General features: G+C 39.5%; 1 protein-coding gene and 1 non-coding gene across 2 annotated transcripts; both read left to right on the forward strand.

The window, feature by feature from the left end:
* The first annotated feature begins 717 nt into the window (after window positions 1-717).
* Window positions 718-4309, forward strand: LOC126804105 (transketolase, chloroplastic). The gene is made up of 7 exons (XM_050531880.1): window positions 718-1292; window positions 1431-1521; window positions 1634-1739; window positions 1855-2137; window positions 2416-2564; window positions 2666-2819; window positions 3085-4309. Exons 1-7 carry the CDS (start codon window positions 804-806, stop codon window positions 4042-4044), a joined length of 2232 nt encoding a protein of 743 aa, XP_050387837.1. The 5' UTR covers window positions 718-803; the 3' UTR covers window positions 4045-4309.
* Window positions 4310-5555: 1246 nt separating this feature from the next.
* Window positions 5556-5629, forward strand: TRNAV-CAC (transfer RNA valine (anticodon CAC)). The gene has a single exon. It is a non-coding gene; the product is annotated as a tRNA-Val (tRNA).
* Window positions 5630-17158: the final 11529 nt, after the last annotated feature.

Raw genomic sequence — 17158 nt, forward strand, 5'->3', positions numbered from 1 at the left:
TCATCTTAAAATAGTACACTAAGCTGACATCATAATTGAAGTTTTTTCTCTTACCATCGTAGATTTATACTGTCTTCATATAAAACCTATTAAAACGGAAATAAATTTATCGTTAACCCTCTATCATGTCTATCTCGTGCCCACCATTATAAGTTTGTTAAGAAAATAGACATTTGACATTTACTTAAGGTGGTGGGCATAAAATAGACATAATAAGAGTGAGCGATAAACTTATTTCTTATTAAAATATTATAAAATTCAGACTACTTTTTTTAAAAAATTATGCCACTCAAAAGTAGCAAAAGAAGCAAACCCGCACTCCGGTGCCGGCGGACAAACCAAAGGTGGAGCAATCACCGAGAGATTTAAAAAAAAATTAATCTCACCAAAATAAACTACATTTTCTTCAGATACAAAGTTTTGGAAAAAAAAATATATTAAAAAACAGAAACAATTTCCAATAATATTTGGATGAAAATGGAGAGAGGGAGGGTCAAGAACAAGAAAAGAAACATAAGGCAGAGCATTTCCTAACCTCCTACCCTCAGTCAACGGCCAAGATTAGCTGCAACCCCAATCTAACGGTCAGCTGCCATCTCTACCTGTCCTTTAGCGTCGACGAGAAGCTCAATGCCCCTCCCTCCTCTATCCGATAAAATCAATACAAAACGCCCCCTCCATTCTTCAAACGGTCTCTCACTCACTCTCTCCCTCACTCTCTCTTCTTCTTCTTCTTCTTCCTCCTCCTCAGAGAGTCACAGTGGAAGAAGCTTCCCATTTCGCTAAACCCGAAGAAGATCATTATGACTTCGACTTCCTCCGTCACTCTCTCCCAGGCCCTCTTGGCCCGGGCCATCTCCCACCACGGCTCCAACCCCACCTCCGACCGCGTCTCTCTCTCCCTCCCCTCTTTCTCCGGCCTCAAATCCGCCTCCTTCTCCGTTAACTCCGCCTCCAAGCCCTCCTCGCGCATCCCGCGGCGCCGCCTCGGCCGCGCTGTCCGGGCGGCGGCGGTGGAGACGCTCGACAAGACGACGGAGACCTCGCTGGTGGAGAAGTCGGTGAACACGATCCGGTTCTTGGCGATTGATGCCGTCGAGAAGGCGAACTCCGGCCACCCGGGGCTGCCGATGGGGTGTGCTCCGATGGGTCATATCTTGTACGACGAGATCATGAGGTATAACCCCAAGAACCCTTACTGGTTTAACCGTGATCGGTTTGTGTTGTCGGCTGGACATGGTTGTATGCTTCAGTACGCTCTGCTTCACTTGGCTGGTTACGACAGTGTTAAGGTTGGTTTTGTCTTTGAGTTTTATAATCAGTTGAGTTATCTGCTTAGTTTTCGGGTCAAAGTCAATAGATTTGGTTCTGCATGTTGTGTAAAGACAAGTGAATGAACTAGTTGTTTGGATTTGGATTGGTTATGGCAGGAGGAGGACTTGAAGAGCTTTAGGCAATGGGGAAGCAGGACCCCTGGACACCCCGAGAACTTCGAGACACCCGGAGTTGAAGTCACCACTGGTTAGATTCTCTCTGCAAATCTTTGTTGTTAGATAAGTAGTTATCACATGGTTGATTGACTATTCTTTTTTAAAAGATTTGCGTTTGTTAAGGTTTTTGTGGTTCCATGCAGGTCCTTTGGGGCAAGGTATTGCGAATGCTGTGGGTCTGGCTCTTGCTGAGAAGCACTTGGCTGCGCGTTACAACAAGCCCGACAATGAGATCGTTGACCACTACACGTAAGCTACTATCTTAGTGCACGAATGAGCTTGTTTGTTTTTCCTTCAATTCGTTTGCTTTGACGTCGTATTTGTAGTGATTTTACTTAGAAGCGTTGGTGTTGTGTCTCTACAGATATTGTATATTGGGTGATGGCTGTAACATGGAGGGTATCTCTAATGAAGCTGCTTCCCTTGCTGGGCATTGGGGACTTGGAAAGCTGATATGCTTCTATGATGACAACCACATTTCCATTGATGGAGACACTGAGATTGCGTTCACTGAGAATGTTGATCTCCGTTTTGAGGCTCTAGGATGGCACGTTCTCTGGGTGAAGAATGGAAACACCGGGTATGATGAGATTAGAGCTGCCATTAAGGAAGCCAAGGCTGTGACAGACAAGCCCACTATGATTAAGGTGACACATACGCTGCATTCTCTTAAGATTTTGAAAATAGTATACTCTGATGTGCTTTTTAGGTGTTCAATCAATTGCCATTGACTTCTAGTATGAGGATAAGCTATGTTTTTTAAAATAATCTAAAAGGCCCAATTTAAAGGTCAACGAGAACTTGATTAACACAGAAAGGCATCCCTGCATTGTCTGGTGAAAGCATTTCTCAAACATATCTGTTATGGGGTTCTTTTTTATTGGACATCAACCAATGTGATGTTGAATATTTGCATTTTCACCAGGTGACAACAACCATTGGTTTTGGATCTCCAAACAAGGCAAACTCATATGCTGTTCATGGTGCTGCACTTGGTGCCAAGGAAGTTGATGCTACCAGACAGAACCTTGGATGGCCATATGAGCCTTTCCATGTGCCAGAGGATGTTAAAAGGTAAGTCTATCATATTACAGAAAACAAGATAAATTATTGATCAATCAGTTGATCACTCTGATAAAATTAATAACTAAACATCTTGATTGGTCCTGTTTTAGTCACTGGAGTCGCCATACCCCAGAAGGTTCAGCTCTTGAAGCTGAATGGAATGCAAAGTTTGCTGAATATGAGAAGAAGTATGCAGAGGAAGCTGCAGAGCTGAAATCCATCATCACTGGTGAGCTACCAGCTGGTTGGGAAAAGGCACTCCCGGTGAGTGTAGTTCTGTCTTTAATTGGTTTTTCTTCTTACATTTAAGAATCTCTTTGGTTATTTCAACATGATCTTGATTGAGCAGACAAATTTGGGTTAAGCTTCATTCAGGCTCAAAAGTGGTCAAGTTTTTAGTAGCTATACAACTTTTACTGAGTCCCTGACCTCTTTATCACTTCTAGAGAAACCATGGTGTAGAATTATGTATGATGGTATAATTGGAAAGGAAAATTTCTCATAAGGTCCCTTTAATTCACTTTTGCAGACTTACACTCCAGAAGTCCCAGCTGATGCTACGAGGAATCTATCTCAGGCAAACCTTAACGCGCTTGCACCAGTTCTTCCTGGTCTAGTTGGCGGTAGTGCTGACCTTGCTTCTTCCAACATGACTCTGATGAAAATGTTTGGAGATTTCCAGAAGAATACCCCAGAAGAACGCAATATCAGGTTTGGTGTTAGGGAGCATGGGATGGGAGCCATTTGCAACGGAATTGCTCTTCACAGCCCTGGCTTCATTCCGTACTGTGCCACTTTCTTTGTTTTCACTGACTACATGAGAAATGCCATAAGGATCTCTGCGTTGGCAGAATCTCGAGTTATCTATGTTATGACCCATGATTCAATTGGACTCGGAGAAGATGGACCGACCCATCAACCGATTGAGCACTTGGCAAGTTTCCGGGCAATGCCCAACATTTTGATGCTCCGCCCAGCTGATGGGAATGAGACTGCTGGGTCATACAAAGTTGCAGTTGAGAACAAGAAAAGACCATCTATCCTTGCCCTCTCTAGGCAAAAGCTGCCAAACCTTGCTGGAACTTCCATTGAGGGAGTCTCGAAGGGTGGCTACACTGTGTCGGACAACTCTTCAGGTAACAAGCCCGATGTTATTTTGGTTGCCACTGGCTCTGAGTTGGAAATTGCCTACAAAGCTGGTGAGGAACTTAGAAAGGAAGGAAAAGCTGTCAGAGTTGTCTCCTTCGTTTCTTGGGAACTCTTTGAAGAACAATCAGATGACTACAAGGAAAGTGTTTTGCCCGCAGCAGTAACAGCCAGGGTTAGCATTGAGGCTGGATCCACATTTGGGTGGCATAAGATTGTCGGAAGCAAAGGAAAGGCTATTGGAATTGACCGTTTTGGAGCAAGTGCACCGGCCCCAATCATATACAAGGAGTATGGCATTACTGTCGAGGCCGTTATTGCAGCAGCAAAAGAAGTTTGCTAGGTAACTTGTATTTAGCCATTTGGTTTTTCTTGGGGATCAGAGAAGATGTCATATGCAAGTGATTTGGTTCATAGTATGGCCTATGGTCTCATTCGCCTTAATAAAATATCAATTTTCGATTGTTGCTTATAATTCTTCTGTGTAGCAACATAGATCAAAATAGGGAGAGCAGAGCTTGAGAACGCTCATTGTATTTTATAACTCTTGGACCTGGCTTGAGTTTTGTAATGTTCTGTGGTTAATTAAAGAGTTTCACTTTCCTCCATTTAACATTTGGAAAGCTGGTACTGTTATTGTTCAAGTATGCAAAATTCAATCCCTTTTTCTTTGCAATCTCAGAAGGTTGGCCAAATCTGGTAGATCTTTGCTGTATTTGATATTGGTCATTAACTATGAGTGATACCCTACTTCCCAATATTTCTGAGCTTTTTGTTTACCTTCTACCTTCCAGGAAAAGTTGGCTGCTTAACTTGAAGGGTGGTTCTCACTTATTAGCACAAAACAATGATATGGATGACTGAGAAATACTTTGATGGGTGGTTGGAAAGAGAAGCTTTGTTCCCCATCATAAAGTGGTTTTGTGTGTTTTCTAATCTAGGATTGGATTGGATATTGGTTTCAAGCCATTCAAAGATAATAGAGCAATCCATGCTATGATGAGTATATATATTGGTTTCATACCTTGTTTGGCAGTTGCCTATAAATTTTGCATCCCTTATTGTCCACATAAGGTAGATGATGAGAAAAAAATGTTTTGACATTGAAGTTTGTGGTTGTTGAACCTCACCTCAGACCTATCCATACAGTTATTGTCTTCTACCATTCTACCACCAAAAGTTCATTGCATCCAAGAATGGGTGCTTCAACAGAATTTAGTTCCTCTGGTGCTTCCTTCACTCTAATAATACCTTTCACTTGAATTGACAGTTTAGTTTGGTGCTGGCATTGGGACCCTGAATTATGATACAAGTTGTTCATAGAACTATAGCATATTCTGTTGTGTCCAATATAGTTACAGACGAAGATGAGTTAGGAAGGGCCAGAAATAATTTGCATGTTTGGAATATGCTCCAATTCATGGCATTTGTCCCTTATATTCCAGTGGAATCAAGTATCTGAAAACTACTCTATTCGAGTAATGTAGACAGCCTTGAGATTTGTCACCTAATTTTCTATTACCAACAGAGAGTATTGACTTGAAGAGGTATTTCTTTAGTGTAACGTCCGCACGAGTTTTAGATATATACTTGTAGGGAAAAAGATCTCCACTTTTACCATAAATATATCGATATTTGGTTATGATGGTCGGAACTTGCAAACAAATTCATCAAATAACAATTGAGATTGATTCAAATTAAATCTATGATATTAAGAACGTATATATATGGTCTCATAGTGAAAAATCAGCTAGTTAAAGCTGTTCCTGCCGCAAGTCTTCTGAAATGCAACAGCAGAAGTTCAACTAGTGAGAGGCAAGGTTATATTCTCTGCTTCTCGATTGGTAGAACATCGTTTGGGTGGTGTAGTCGGTTATCATGCTAGTCTCACACACTAGAGGTCCCTAGTTCGAACCTGGTCTCAGACAACAAAACTACACGTTGGTCTTTCGTTTTGGATTTCTGTTGTAACTTGCAAGTAGAGACTGCAACCTTAGCTATCACCACCAGTGTTGCTGTGTTGGATTGCCTTTGTTGGTATGGGTTTCCAACTTTTATAAGTCTCTTTAAGTTCGGCGGTGACAATGAGAGGAAGGAGGAGACGCAAAAGTGCAAAAGAAGTATCCGAAACTCATAACTTGCTTTTGTACACAGAAGAGTCAGGGGCGGATCAGTCCAGGCTTGTCTGGGCTAGAGCCCATGTAGAAATTTGAAGCTTAAAAAAATTAGTACATTGATGCTAGCCCAAGAAAAAAAATTAGTGCATTGATCAATTTCCACTCTTCATAAGAAGAGGTGCGCATCTTCGTACTTCGTAGTCTCCACTGCTGCTCCAGTCCTCTGCCACTCTCCGCTACTGCTCCAGGAGACCAAGCCTCCAGTCCTCCGCCACTCTTCACTACTGCTCTAGGCCTCCAGTCCTCCCACTCTTCTGCCACATAGAAGAAGAAGAACTCAGCTCGATTTGGAAGGTAAGCGTATTTCTTTGTCTAAAGTTCTGACTTCGAATTTTCGAACTGTATAACTGTATTGGGATTTAGGGGCTTCTGAAATTAGGTTTAATATTTATGGCCTTTTCAATTTAGAGATGGGACTGACTAACTTGACATTGTCAAAAAATGTTTTTGGCGTTCGGCCAAATTTGAAGCCCTCCATATATCCACCCCTAAGAAGAGTGACACAATACATGAAATTTTGATTTATATAATGAGTTGATCCTTGGATATGAAGTGGTAAGCAATCAAATCTGTGTGTTATTTTCTTAAGGTCAGATTGAATGGTATCCGACTAACATGATTGTACAATTTTAGATAGCAAAGAGTATCCAATAGGTGAAGGACTATAGTACTAGTCGAATTATTGATTTGTTCAGCTTAGCTGGCAAGAGAATTTATGTGTTTTTTTTTTCGGAGCGTTTTTGAAGACCATTTATTTATTTTAATCAAATATTGTTACGATTTTCAAATTAATTAGTAGCAAGTACATGGTAAGACCATTCATTACATACATTTCCACCACCATCTTACAGACGGAAAAAGAAGTTGTGGGAACAAACTCCCACAGTGGCACATAGGATAGAGTACACTTTAGATCAGATTTATCATATACTAAATATGATCACACAAAGAAGAAGCTCACTCCTACAATCTTGAGAACTAGAACAAAATAGAAATTTAACCAAAGCTAAATAAATAGATATGGGCCTTGACCCATAATAGACTCAACCAAAACCCTAAAAAGGTCAACCAACTTGCAACCCAACCAGCCCAGCCCAAGCTTTAGTCATCTCACCGCCGTACCACCAAATGTACTCATACAATTTATATTAAGGGGGGATAAACTCAAACTCACTTTGAGTGTAGTGTAGATGAGCCATCACTCTCAACTTGTCCAGTGGCGAGGAGAAAACCACATAGGCTAATTATATCATAGCACAGTTGAACATACGACGAAATATAACATTTAAAGCTTTAAAACTAGGATGCTCTTAAAAAAATTTCTATGTTAGCTTTAGTTATAAAATGCACTTTGTTACAGAAGAATGTAATACGTATAAGGAATAGGAGAAGTATCATTTTTATTCATTAATAAGGATACCTTATATATAGATATTACATTGAGTATCTCGTTGAATAAGAGATTATATATCATTCTTTATCTAGACTAACCTATAATAATTATGTCCTAATACACTGGAAGATTACATAGAGTAACTCTCCTACAACACTCCCCCTTGTATCGCGATCCTAATATGTCATGGTGCAATACTGTTGCCTCGATAAAAACCTTGCCAAGCAAAACAAAAACCTCTTGGGTAAAATAAAAAACTTGGTCGAAGGAAAAAAGAGCACAACACATCAACTACAGTTGAAGATAACATGTGGAATAGACTCTTCCTTAAGTTTATAAATCAACCCCATTGATCAGTAACTCAATCTCAGAGTTTAGATAAATAGTGTATACGAACGCTCTTCACATTCTTCAAAAGTAGCAATGAATCAATGATTAAATATCAAATCTCACCAAACATTCTTAAATCAAACATGTACACTTATCCGTACATGGATCAAAAGATAGAGAATTATATGACAACTCAAAACAAGAGTTTGTAATGAAAAACAAATTTACGCGTATGACCTTCATGCACTTAAACAATCATAACTTCTTTTATACAATATGTATGGGTGAACCGTAAAACGTTCTGGAAAGTAGACACCCCTGAATTTCTAATAATATATGGTTCATAATCTAGTTCATTCTGAGCAGATCACAAAGCTCTGTCGAAGTTGACTCAGCTGCAGGTTGCAGACAAATCCGTCCTATTTTACTATAATAGCTATAACTCACTCAATATAATAGATATGGTCAAATGGTTGGTGTCTCTGAAAAATAGACATTGAGAGCTTTCCAATGATATCAAATTCACCATTTTCCAACAAGTGACCTTCCCTATAGGTCCCGTGGAAGTTGACTTACGAATCTGGATAGATTTTGAAATCGCTTCATTAAAGTTGACCAATAACCTATCTCTTTGTTAAAACTGGATCCTAAGGCTTTCCAGGAGGCTGTAGCGGTGACGTAGGTCGATCATCACCATCAATTCCTGCCGGATAGCACTTTCCATGTAGGTCAATCTACAATGTTGGAATTTCCCAACAGAGTATGTATGTATGGTCCGACATCAAACTCTTTCAACATTGTCATTTGTCGAGATCTCTCTTTGGATTAGTATTGATATTGAGGCGTCCACCAATAATAACCATCATCCAAGAAAACAAATGAGTGAGTATCATTGATCATAGATCAAGTTGTGCCATAACTCGCATTCAGCTGTATTATCGAACCAAGTGATCTCTCCACACTTACATGAGAGCCATTGCCTAGTGACACCATCTACCACATTTGTAGAGTCACCACGTCACCAACAAAAGTGACCACATGGCCATCTGTCAAACATCAATCCTTACATGCATAGTTACAGCATGTATCTCTAATCCCGTCACTTCCATTTGTAGGACTATTAGGAACATGATGAGGTACAGTAAGACAAACCACGACAAAACCAAGTCGTTTAACTTGAACAACTTGTTCTTCTCTCCCCCTAATGACGAGGAGACTGGCTCATCAAAACTGACTAAACGAGAGTGCCTGTTAAGGTCTTTATATAAGCAGACATAGGTGGAAATTCATGTTTTATTCAAAGACAAAATTATGCGCTTGTGGAGGCGCAATTTGGCACATAAAATATGTGGATGATAAACCGTTCACATAATCCGTGAACAAACATGCATATTATTAGACTTGAAACACTAACATGCGAATCGTTACAACCGTAACGTCAATGATGGTGATATAGATAGATACCGTAAAACAAGACACGTTACAAGTCGTAGCTTATGGTTTGTTGGAAGCCTAGGCACATCAACAACCAATACCGAACCTCTGTTTTACACTTCTTTGAATGGTTCACAGACTTTCCGAACCCCGAATGCTACGAAATTTTAGGGGCAAGTAAACATGAGTGTTAGAAATCCAATGCCACCAGTCGGAGAAGTACCGAACCGGCCAGAATACGCGCCGGAGGTCAGTGATCACTTGTGTCGAGCGGTTCACCATGTTTCAGGTCTCTAAATGGGCTCAAATTTTGTGAATATATAGCTTTGGATGTTAGGAATCAGTGGCCGTAAGTATCGCCTAAAAGTAGGTGAACCGGTCCTCACAATGACAAGTCCACAATCTGTAAATCCTGAAATTTTAAGTTTTTTCAACTTTTGCCATTGTTTTGGGTGCTCCATAACATCTAAGTGTTATGGTTTGAGTTTAACCATGATATATGTATCACCATAATATATTGTATCCTCAAAGTGAATCATGATAAGTCAATTATGGCTTCCATCTTATGTCTCATTCTCTTTAGCGTAGGAGGGTGTATGTCACTCCTAAATTTTGCTAATGAATAGGCTTGGAGATTGAACATAGTCAATGAAGGATCATAGAGGGGGCTTATGCACATGATTCATTACTTTATAGGGATTATATTGATCCATTTAACTTCTTTGCTCAAAAGAATAACCGAAAGGAGTCATCGATTCATTATTTCGAATCATAGTATCGTGAAAGAATACAATTCACACTATTTCGACTCATGAGATGCCTACATCATTAGAAGTGATACATAAGAACTCGTTCACAATAAGTTTGTAAGTGATAAATAATGTAGGCACAAGAATTGTCTTCAAGTAACTTATCGTCTCACCAAACCGGTTGGAATACTCGCCGGAGGTCAGTGACAAATTGTGTCAAGCGGTTCACCATGTTCCCAGTCTCCAAATATGCTTAAATTTTGTGAGTAGGTAGCATTGGATATTAGATATCATTGATCGTAAGTAACACCTCAATAGCCCACCTAAAAGTAGGTTAATCGGTCCTCACAATGACAAGTCAACAATATGTAAATCCTAAAATTTTTGTTTTTTTTAACTTTTGTCATTGTTTTGGGTGCTCCATAACATCTAAGTGTTATGGTTTGAGTTTTGTCGACTCAAAGGTCACCCTCAAGTATAAGGGTCAAGTTATAATGTAGTGGGATTGTGAGTAGGGGACGTCGTACCCAAGGGATTGGAAAAAATCTCTCTAGCTAGGAGAACTTAAGGGATGCAAGAAGAATATGAAAATGTACAAGTCACAAATCAAGGCTCACAAGTGAACCCAAATTCACGGTGGATATATGCAAGATGGTGTAGTGATTTAAATTTGTTTCAGATGTGGAGTTACTTCTAAAAACTAAATAACCACTTAATATGTAAACTAGACTATGCTAAACTAGATGTGATGAAACTGATGGGAGTTAGGACTTAAGGTTTCCACCTCTAGTTTCTCTTGTGAACAATGATGCTACTAAATTGAATGATGTCACTCTAACTAGCCAATTTCTCTCCTTGTATCCCTCTCGGGTATGACAAAGGACAATATTCTTTGTTGGCATCAAGCAACCTATCTCGGGTGTAGTACTTAATTACTCAAGTTATGCATATGAATCCGGTTAAGTATCAAATGCATTACCCTAGGTGCATAAAGTTTAGAGATGAAGAAATCATGCAAACCAACCATGCTTATCTCTAAGTGATTGTAGTTCACAACTCTTACATGCACATATGATATGCTATCATGCTCTAAACAACTAAGGTTAATCAAGCCTTAGTCATTTATCATGTCATGGCAAACAATTATACTCAAATTGATTAAGTTTTAAGCATGAATGTTTAACTTTTGAACTAGAATATTAGAGTGCTAATGAAAAGTGAATCTCAAGTTGAGGATGATGTTGATGAACTCATGAAGGTTTTGACGTGATAGTGAAGAAGGTGGTTATGATGGAGATCCTCAAATGATGTTATACTCATCTTCTTCCTCCTTACTTGATGATGGTGTATAAAAAATAGTTGATGATGAAGTGATGAATGATGAAGTGATGAAACTTGGTGTTTTTAGAATGAGATGGGTAGATGGAAATGTTCTCGTCCGCTCTTCTTCTCTTGGTTGGTGGTGGAGATGGTGCTCTTGGAGATGGTGGTGATGATGGTTTTTGTAAAGGAGAATGATGGTGGAAAAAGTAGAGAAAATGAGAGATAATAGTGTAGTGAGTGGGGTGGTTGGTTATGAATGAAGTGTGTGATAAAAGAGGAAGTGGGTGATCATGAAAGGAAGTGAGTGATCATGAAAAAAGTAGGTGATAAATGAGGAAGTGGGTGATCATGGAGGAAGTGAATGATCATAAAAGAAGTGAATGGTCATGGAAGAAGTGGGTGATAAAGAAGAAATTGGGTGGATGGCTAGGTAATAATGGACATAGAGGTGATGATTACACCCAAAATCAAATCAAATTTTTGCATAATATAGGTGTAGATTTTTGGACAATGGGGAGCCATGATTTTGTGAGAAAGAGAAAAAAGTGGTGTAGTTAAATCTCAACTAAAAAAATAGGATCTAGTTGTCATTCAAAAGAATAGATGAATCATCACCTCCCTCCACCAACCTTAACAAATTATCTGCCACTTGGTTTTCTTTGCTCGGCTTATCCTTGATCTCGATATCAAACTCTTGCAACAATAAGATACATCGTATCAACCTTGGCTTAATCTCCTTCTTTGACAAGAGATACTTCAAAGAACTATGATCGGTATGCACAACTTTGGTTCCAGACAAATAGCTTCTAAACTTCTCTAGAGCAAAGATAATTGTAAGAAGTTCCTTCTCCGTTGTGGTGTAGTTAACTTGTGCATCATTCGAAGTACGACTAGCATAGTAAATAGCATGAAGTACATTTTTTCTCTTTTGAGCCAAAATCGCTCCCATAACATAATCTGAAGCATCACACATCAACTCAAAAGGTAGAGACCAATCCGGAGCAATCATGATAAGGGCTTGAGTGAGCATCATCTTGATTGTTTTAAATGCTTTCAAACAATGTTCATCAAATACGAAATGAGCATCCTTGACTAGCAAATCATAAAGGGACTTGAAAATCTTGGAGAAATCATTTATGAATCTTCGATAGAATCCAGCATGTCCAAGAAAGCTTCTAATTGCTTTAACATTGTGTGGAGGTGGTAACTTAGAAATAAGCTCCACCTTGGCCTTGTCAACTTCAATTCCCCTTGCACTAACCACATGTCCAAGAACAATTCCCTCTTGCACCATGAAGTGACACTTTTCCCAATTTAAGACTAGGTTGTTATCTTCACACCTTTGAAGCACAAGTTTTAAGTGATGTACGTATTGATCAAATGAGTTCCCGAACACACTAAAGTCATCCATGAACACTTCAATGGACATCTCCACCATCTTACTGAAAATTGAGATCATGCAACTTTGGAAAATTGCCGGTGCATTGCACAAACCAAATGACATTCTTCTATAAGCAAATGTGTCATATGGGCAAGTGAATGTGGTCTTGTCTTGGTCTTCCGGGTCAATGGAGATTTGATTGTAACCACTATACCCATCAAGAAAGCAGTAATACTCATGGCCGGTAAGTCTCTCTAGCATTTGATCAATGAATGATAATGGAAAGTGATATTTCCTTGTGGCACTATTGAGCTTCTAATAGTCTATGCACACTCTCTACCCATTTACTACTATTTGAGGGATAAACTCTCCCTTATCATTAGCAACAACCATCATGCCACTCTTCTTTGGAACCGCTTGATACACCACTTCTTCATTGGTAGACATGTACACATTGTTCTCAACTTGCCTTCCACTTCTCAAAGTAGTAATTGACTTGGCTTCATGCCTTGGATTGTTTTCCATTTGGCTTGGAAACACACCTTGCTTCCTTTAAGATAACTCATTAGCTAGTTACCCAATTTGTACCTCAAGTTTGCTCATGCCTTGTTGAAAAACATTGATCTTCTCATCTTGCTTGGTTTGGTTACCCTTGTTCTCCACAATGAAACTCATCAACAAGTCTTCAACACTTGGCTTCTTCAATAGCTCTTGATGTTGAACTATAGGTTGTGCTCGAGGTTGAGGTTGATAGGGAGCCCTTTGGAATTGATTGTTGTAGTTGGAGGAGCCTGTACCTTGATAGCCACCACTAGGCCTTTGGAAACCTTGGCCTTGCTCACGATTCACAAACCCTTGGTCTTGGTTCTGATTGCCTCCCCACTCAAAGTTAGGGCAGTTTCTCCATCCGGGATTGTAAGTGTTGCTATAAGGATTATTCCTTGGTTTGGGTTAGAAACCAACTTGGTTGCATTGCTCCATGTTAACTTGATATGCACCTTCATTTGGACAAAGCATTGTCTCATGTTAGTCACTTTCACAAATTAAGCAAACTTGCTCAACCATCTTACTTGACATAGGTTGGAGATGCTCTCTATTTCCTTGAGGATTGAGAATCAAATCTAACTTCTTGTTCATGTTCGCTTTGATCCTCTTCAACTCAATTTTCATTTTAGTGTTGGGTTGCTCCATCTCATAGGCTCTTCTTTGTTGATCTTTCAAAATCACATTCGTTTCCTTCATCGGCCTCCTGTCACTTTGAATATCATAGAGTTGTGATGTCTCTGCTAGTGAGTCAAGAATGTTTTCCGCTTCAATATCATTCTTCTCCATAAAGCTCCCTTGAAGCATTGTCAATTCTTCTTTTAGACTCTTGGCTTGACCCATTATAGAAGGTGCTCAACAAAAGTCACTTCTTAACACCATGATTAGGACAATTTTACTCCATGTCCTTGAATCCCTTCCAAGACTCATGAAATAATTCCGATGGGAACTCTTGGTAAGTCATGAGGGAGTTCCTTAATGCATTGCTCTTAGATGGTGGAAAGTACTTCTTAAGAAATGTGGTCTTCATCTCATCCCATGAGGTGATACTTGCCGCTGGAATCTTGTACAACCAATCCTTGGCCTTATCCTTCGATGAGAAAGGAAAAAGCCTTAGCCTAAGATTGTCTTCATCAATACCATTGAGTTGGACCTTCGAGTAAACTTCATTAAATAGCTTGATGTGCTTGAATGGATCACCGGCAAAACCACAATCAAAAGCCGGTATAAGTTGCAAAGTGCTTGGCATGATATGGAATACATGAGCACATGGTGGTAAGACAATGCAACTTGGATGATTTGTGAAAGTGTGAACTGTCTAGTCCTTCAATGGCCTTAGTGCATCAACCATATTTCCCAAGCAAACCTTAACCCTTTGGTCTCCTTCTATAAATAAGAGTGATGGTCTTATCAAGATTAGCTTCTTCCTCTTCACTATCTGGAATGATAAGATCTTGATCGTCACTTGGGGTGCTTGGAGGAGATAGATGTTCTTCACTTGATTTACCAATGAGATTCATAAACACCTATAACCATTTAAAATAAAGGTAAGAACACAAGTTGACACACAAAAAATAGAAATAAAACTGAAACATGGCAAACGATCGATCGATCGTTTTAGGGAAAAGACCTGAAAAATAGAAAAATTTACAAAGACAAGTAAAATTCTAGCTTCCCTGAAGGCAAACCGAGTTAGGAATTGGATTTCCCTCCAATCTCCGGCAACAGCGCCAAAAACTTTTCGACTCAAATGTCACCCTCAAGTATAAGGGTCAAGTTATAGTGTAGTGGGATTGTGAGTATGAGATGTCGTACCCAAGGGATTGAAAAAACCCTCTCTAACTAGGAGAACCTAAGGGATGCTAGAAGAATATGCAAATGTACAAGTCACAAATCAAGGCTCACAAGTGAACCCAAATTCATGGTGGATATATGCAAGATGTCGTAGTGATTTAACTTTGTTTCGGATGTGGATTTACTTCTAAAAACTAAATGACCAATTAAAATGTAAACTAGGCTATGCTAAACTAGATGTGATGAAATGGATGAGAGTTAGGACTTAAGGTTTCCACCTCTAGCTTCTCTTGTGAACAATGATGCTACTAAATTGAATGATGTCACTGTAACTAGCTAATTTCTCTTCTTGTATCCCTCTCGGGTATGACAAGGGACAATCTCCTTTGTTGGTATCAAGCAACCCCTCTCGGATGTAGTACTTACTCAAGTCATGCATATGAATCCAATTACGTATCAAATACATTACCCTAAGTGCATAAAGTTTAGAGATTAAGAAATCATGCAAACCAACCATGCTTATCTCTAAGTGATTATAGTTCATAACTCTAACATGCACATATGATATGCTATCATTCTCCAAACAACTAAGGTTAATCAAGTCTTTATCATTCATCATGTCATGGCAAACAATCATACTCAAATTGATTAAGTTTAAGCATGAATGTTTAAATTTTAAACTAGCATATTAGTCGGAAAATGCATGGCACCACCAAAAGTGGTATTGCTCCACCATAATAGTACTGCTAAAAGTGGTGGTACTCGGAAAATTGCCGGAATTTCACATTTTTCTCTTTTTGTCAAGATATTCTACATAACATGGAAATGAATTAGTCTAAATTAAATTGAGCACATAGAATAAGTAAATTCCATGTTTTACGGCGTTAGAATATATGAGAATTATAATCCAACAAGTTTAACCATGATATATGTATCACCATAAGATATTTCATCCACAAAGTGAATCATGTTAAGCCAATTTCGGCTTCCATCTTATGTCGCATTCTCTTTAACGTAGGAAGGTGTATGTCACTCCAAACCTATTCTTTGAAGGATCGTAGAGGGGGCTTATGCACTTGTTAACACATATATTACATCTCAAAAGAATAGCCTATACGAGTCACCGATTCATTATTCTGAATCATAGTAACGTGAAAGAATACAATTCACATTATATCGACTCATGAGATGTACTCCTTATTAGAAGCAATACACAAGAACTTCTTTCACAATGAGTTTCTAGGTGATACACGTTGGTATAAGTATTCCCTTCAAGTAACTTATCGTCTCACCCATTTCATGGTTTCGTTATTAATTTATCAACGTAGACAACTACTATGACAAAAACCATTTCATAGGTTCAATTGCTCTCTTGATGCATAAAAGCATGTGACTTGAATCATAATGCTATAAGGCATTTAAACTTGAACATTTAAACCGCTCGTGATTCTATGTGATGATTTAGTCATCGTAGTCACAATGGATTAAAAATTAAATCCATCAATAGCTATAAGTTCTTCTAGCTATGCACTCAATGTCTCTTGAAAATATTCATAAATAAGAATATAGAGACAAATAGTCTTATGTTAAGACATATAAATATTACAAATTAAAGCTCGGCAAGTGCACTGATATAGTCTCAAATGGCCGCATAACGTTACTTAAGGGTTTTATACCCTCAAACGTGATTCACGAGTAATTTTGACATACAAATATCATGCATATACACCATAAATCCAAATACAAGGATTGGTGTTGCTTAGGCATACCCAAAAAGTTGCCAGCGTAAAAACAAAATAGAGCCAAAAAGGCTACGAGTTCGTGAGGAAGCTGTGCGAGGGGCTGCGGAGGCCGTGCGGGGGTCCTGTGGGGGGTCATGCAGGGGCCTGCGGGGGGCTGTGCAGGGGTCTTGCGGGGGGGGGGGGCCTCGCAGGGGGGCTGCAGGTGGCCTGTAGGGGGCTGTAGGGGAGCCTACATGGGTGGCTGTGGGGGGCCTTACAGGGGATGCAGGGGTCTCGACAGGGAGGTTGCAGGGCTTCCGAGGGGGCTGCCAATGGCCTAGGATCCGAGCCAAGAGCTCGGCCAATTTTTGATGCCATTAGGGGTAAAACGGGGCGGCGGACAGAATATCTTGGCGATACTGCCAAGGCCATGACTCGCGAACCTGTTATAGTTTGACACTCCCCTAATCTTATACGAGTGTTAGTTCAATTAGAACTTTGTGAAAAATATCACCATATTTTGAAACGGTGGGATATAAAGTGATTACATGACATGTAACACTACAAATCATCACCAAAACAAGGTGGAAACATGTCATACTAAGACATCAA

Source organism: Argentina anserina, chromosome 7 (genome assembly GCF_933775445.1).
Source record: "Argentina anserina chromosome 7, drPotAnse1.1, whole genome shotgun sequence".
NCBI lineage: Eukaryota > Viridiplantae > Streptophyta > Magnoliopsida > Rosales > Rosaceae > Argentina > Argentina anserina.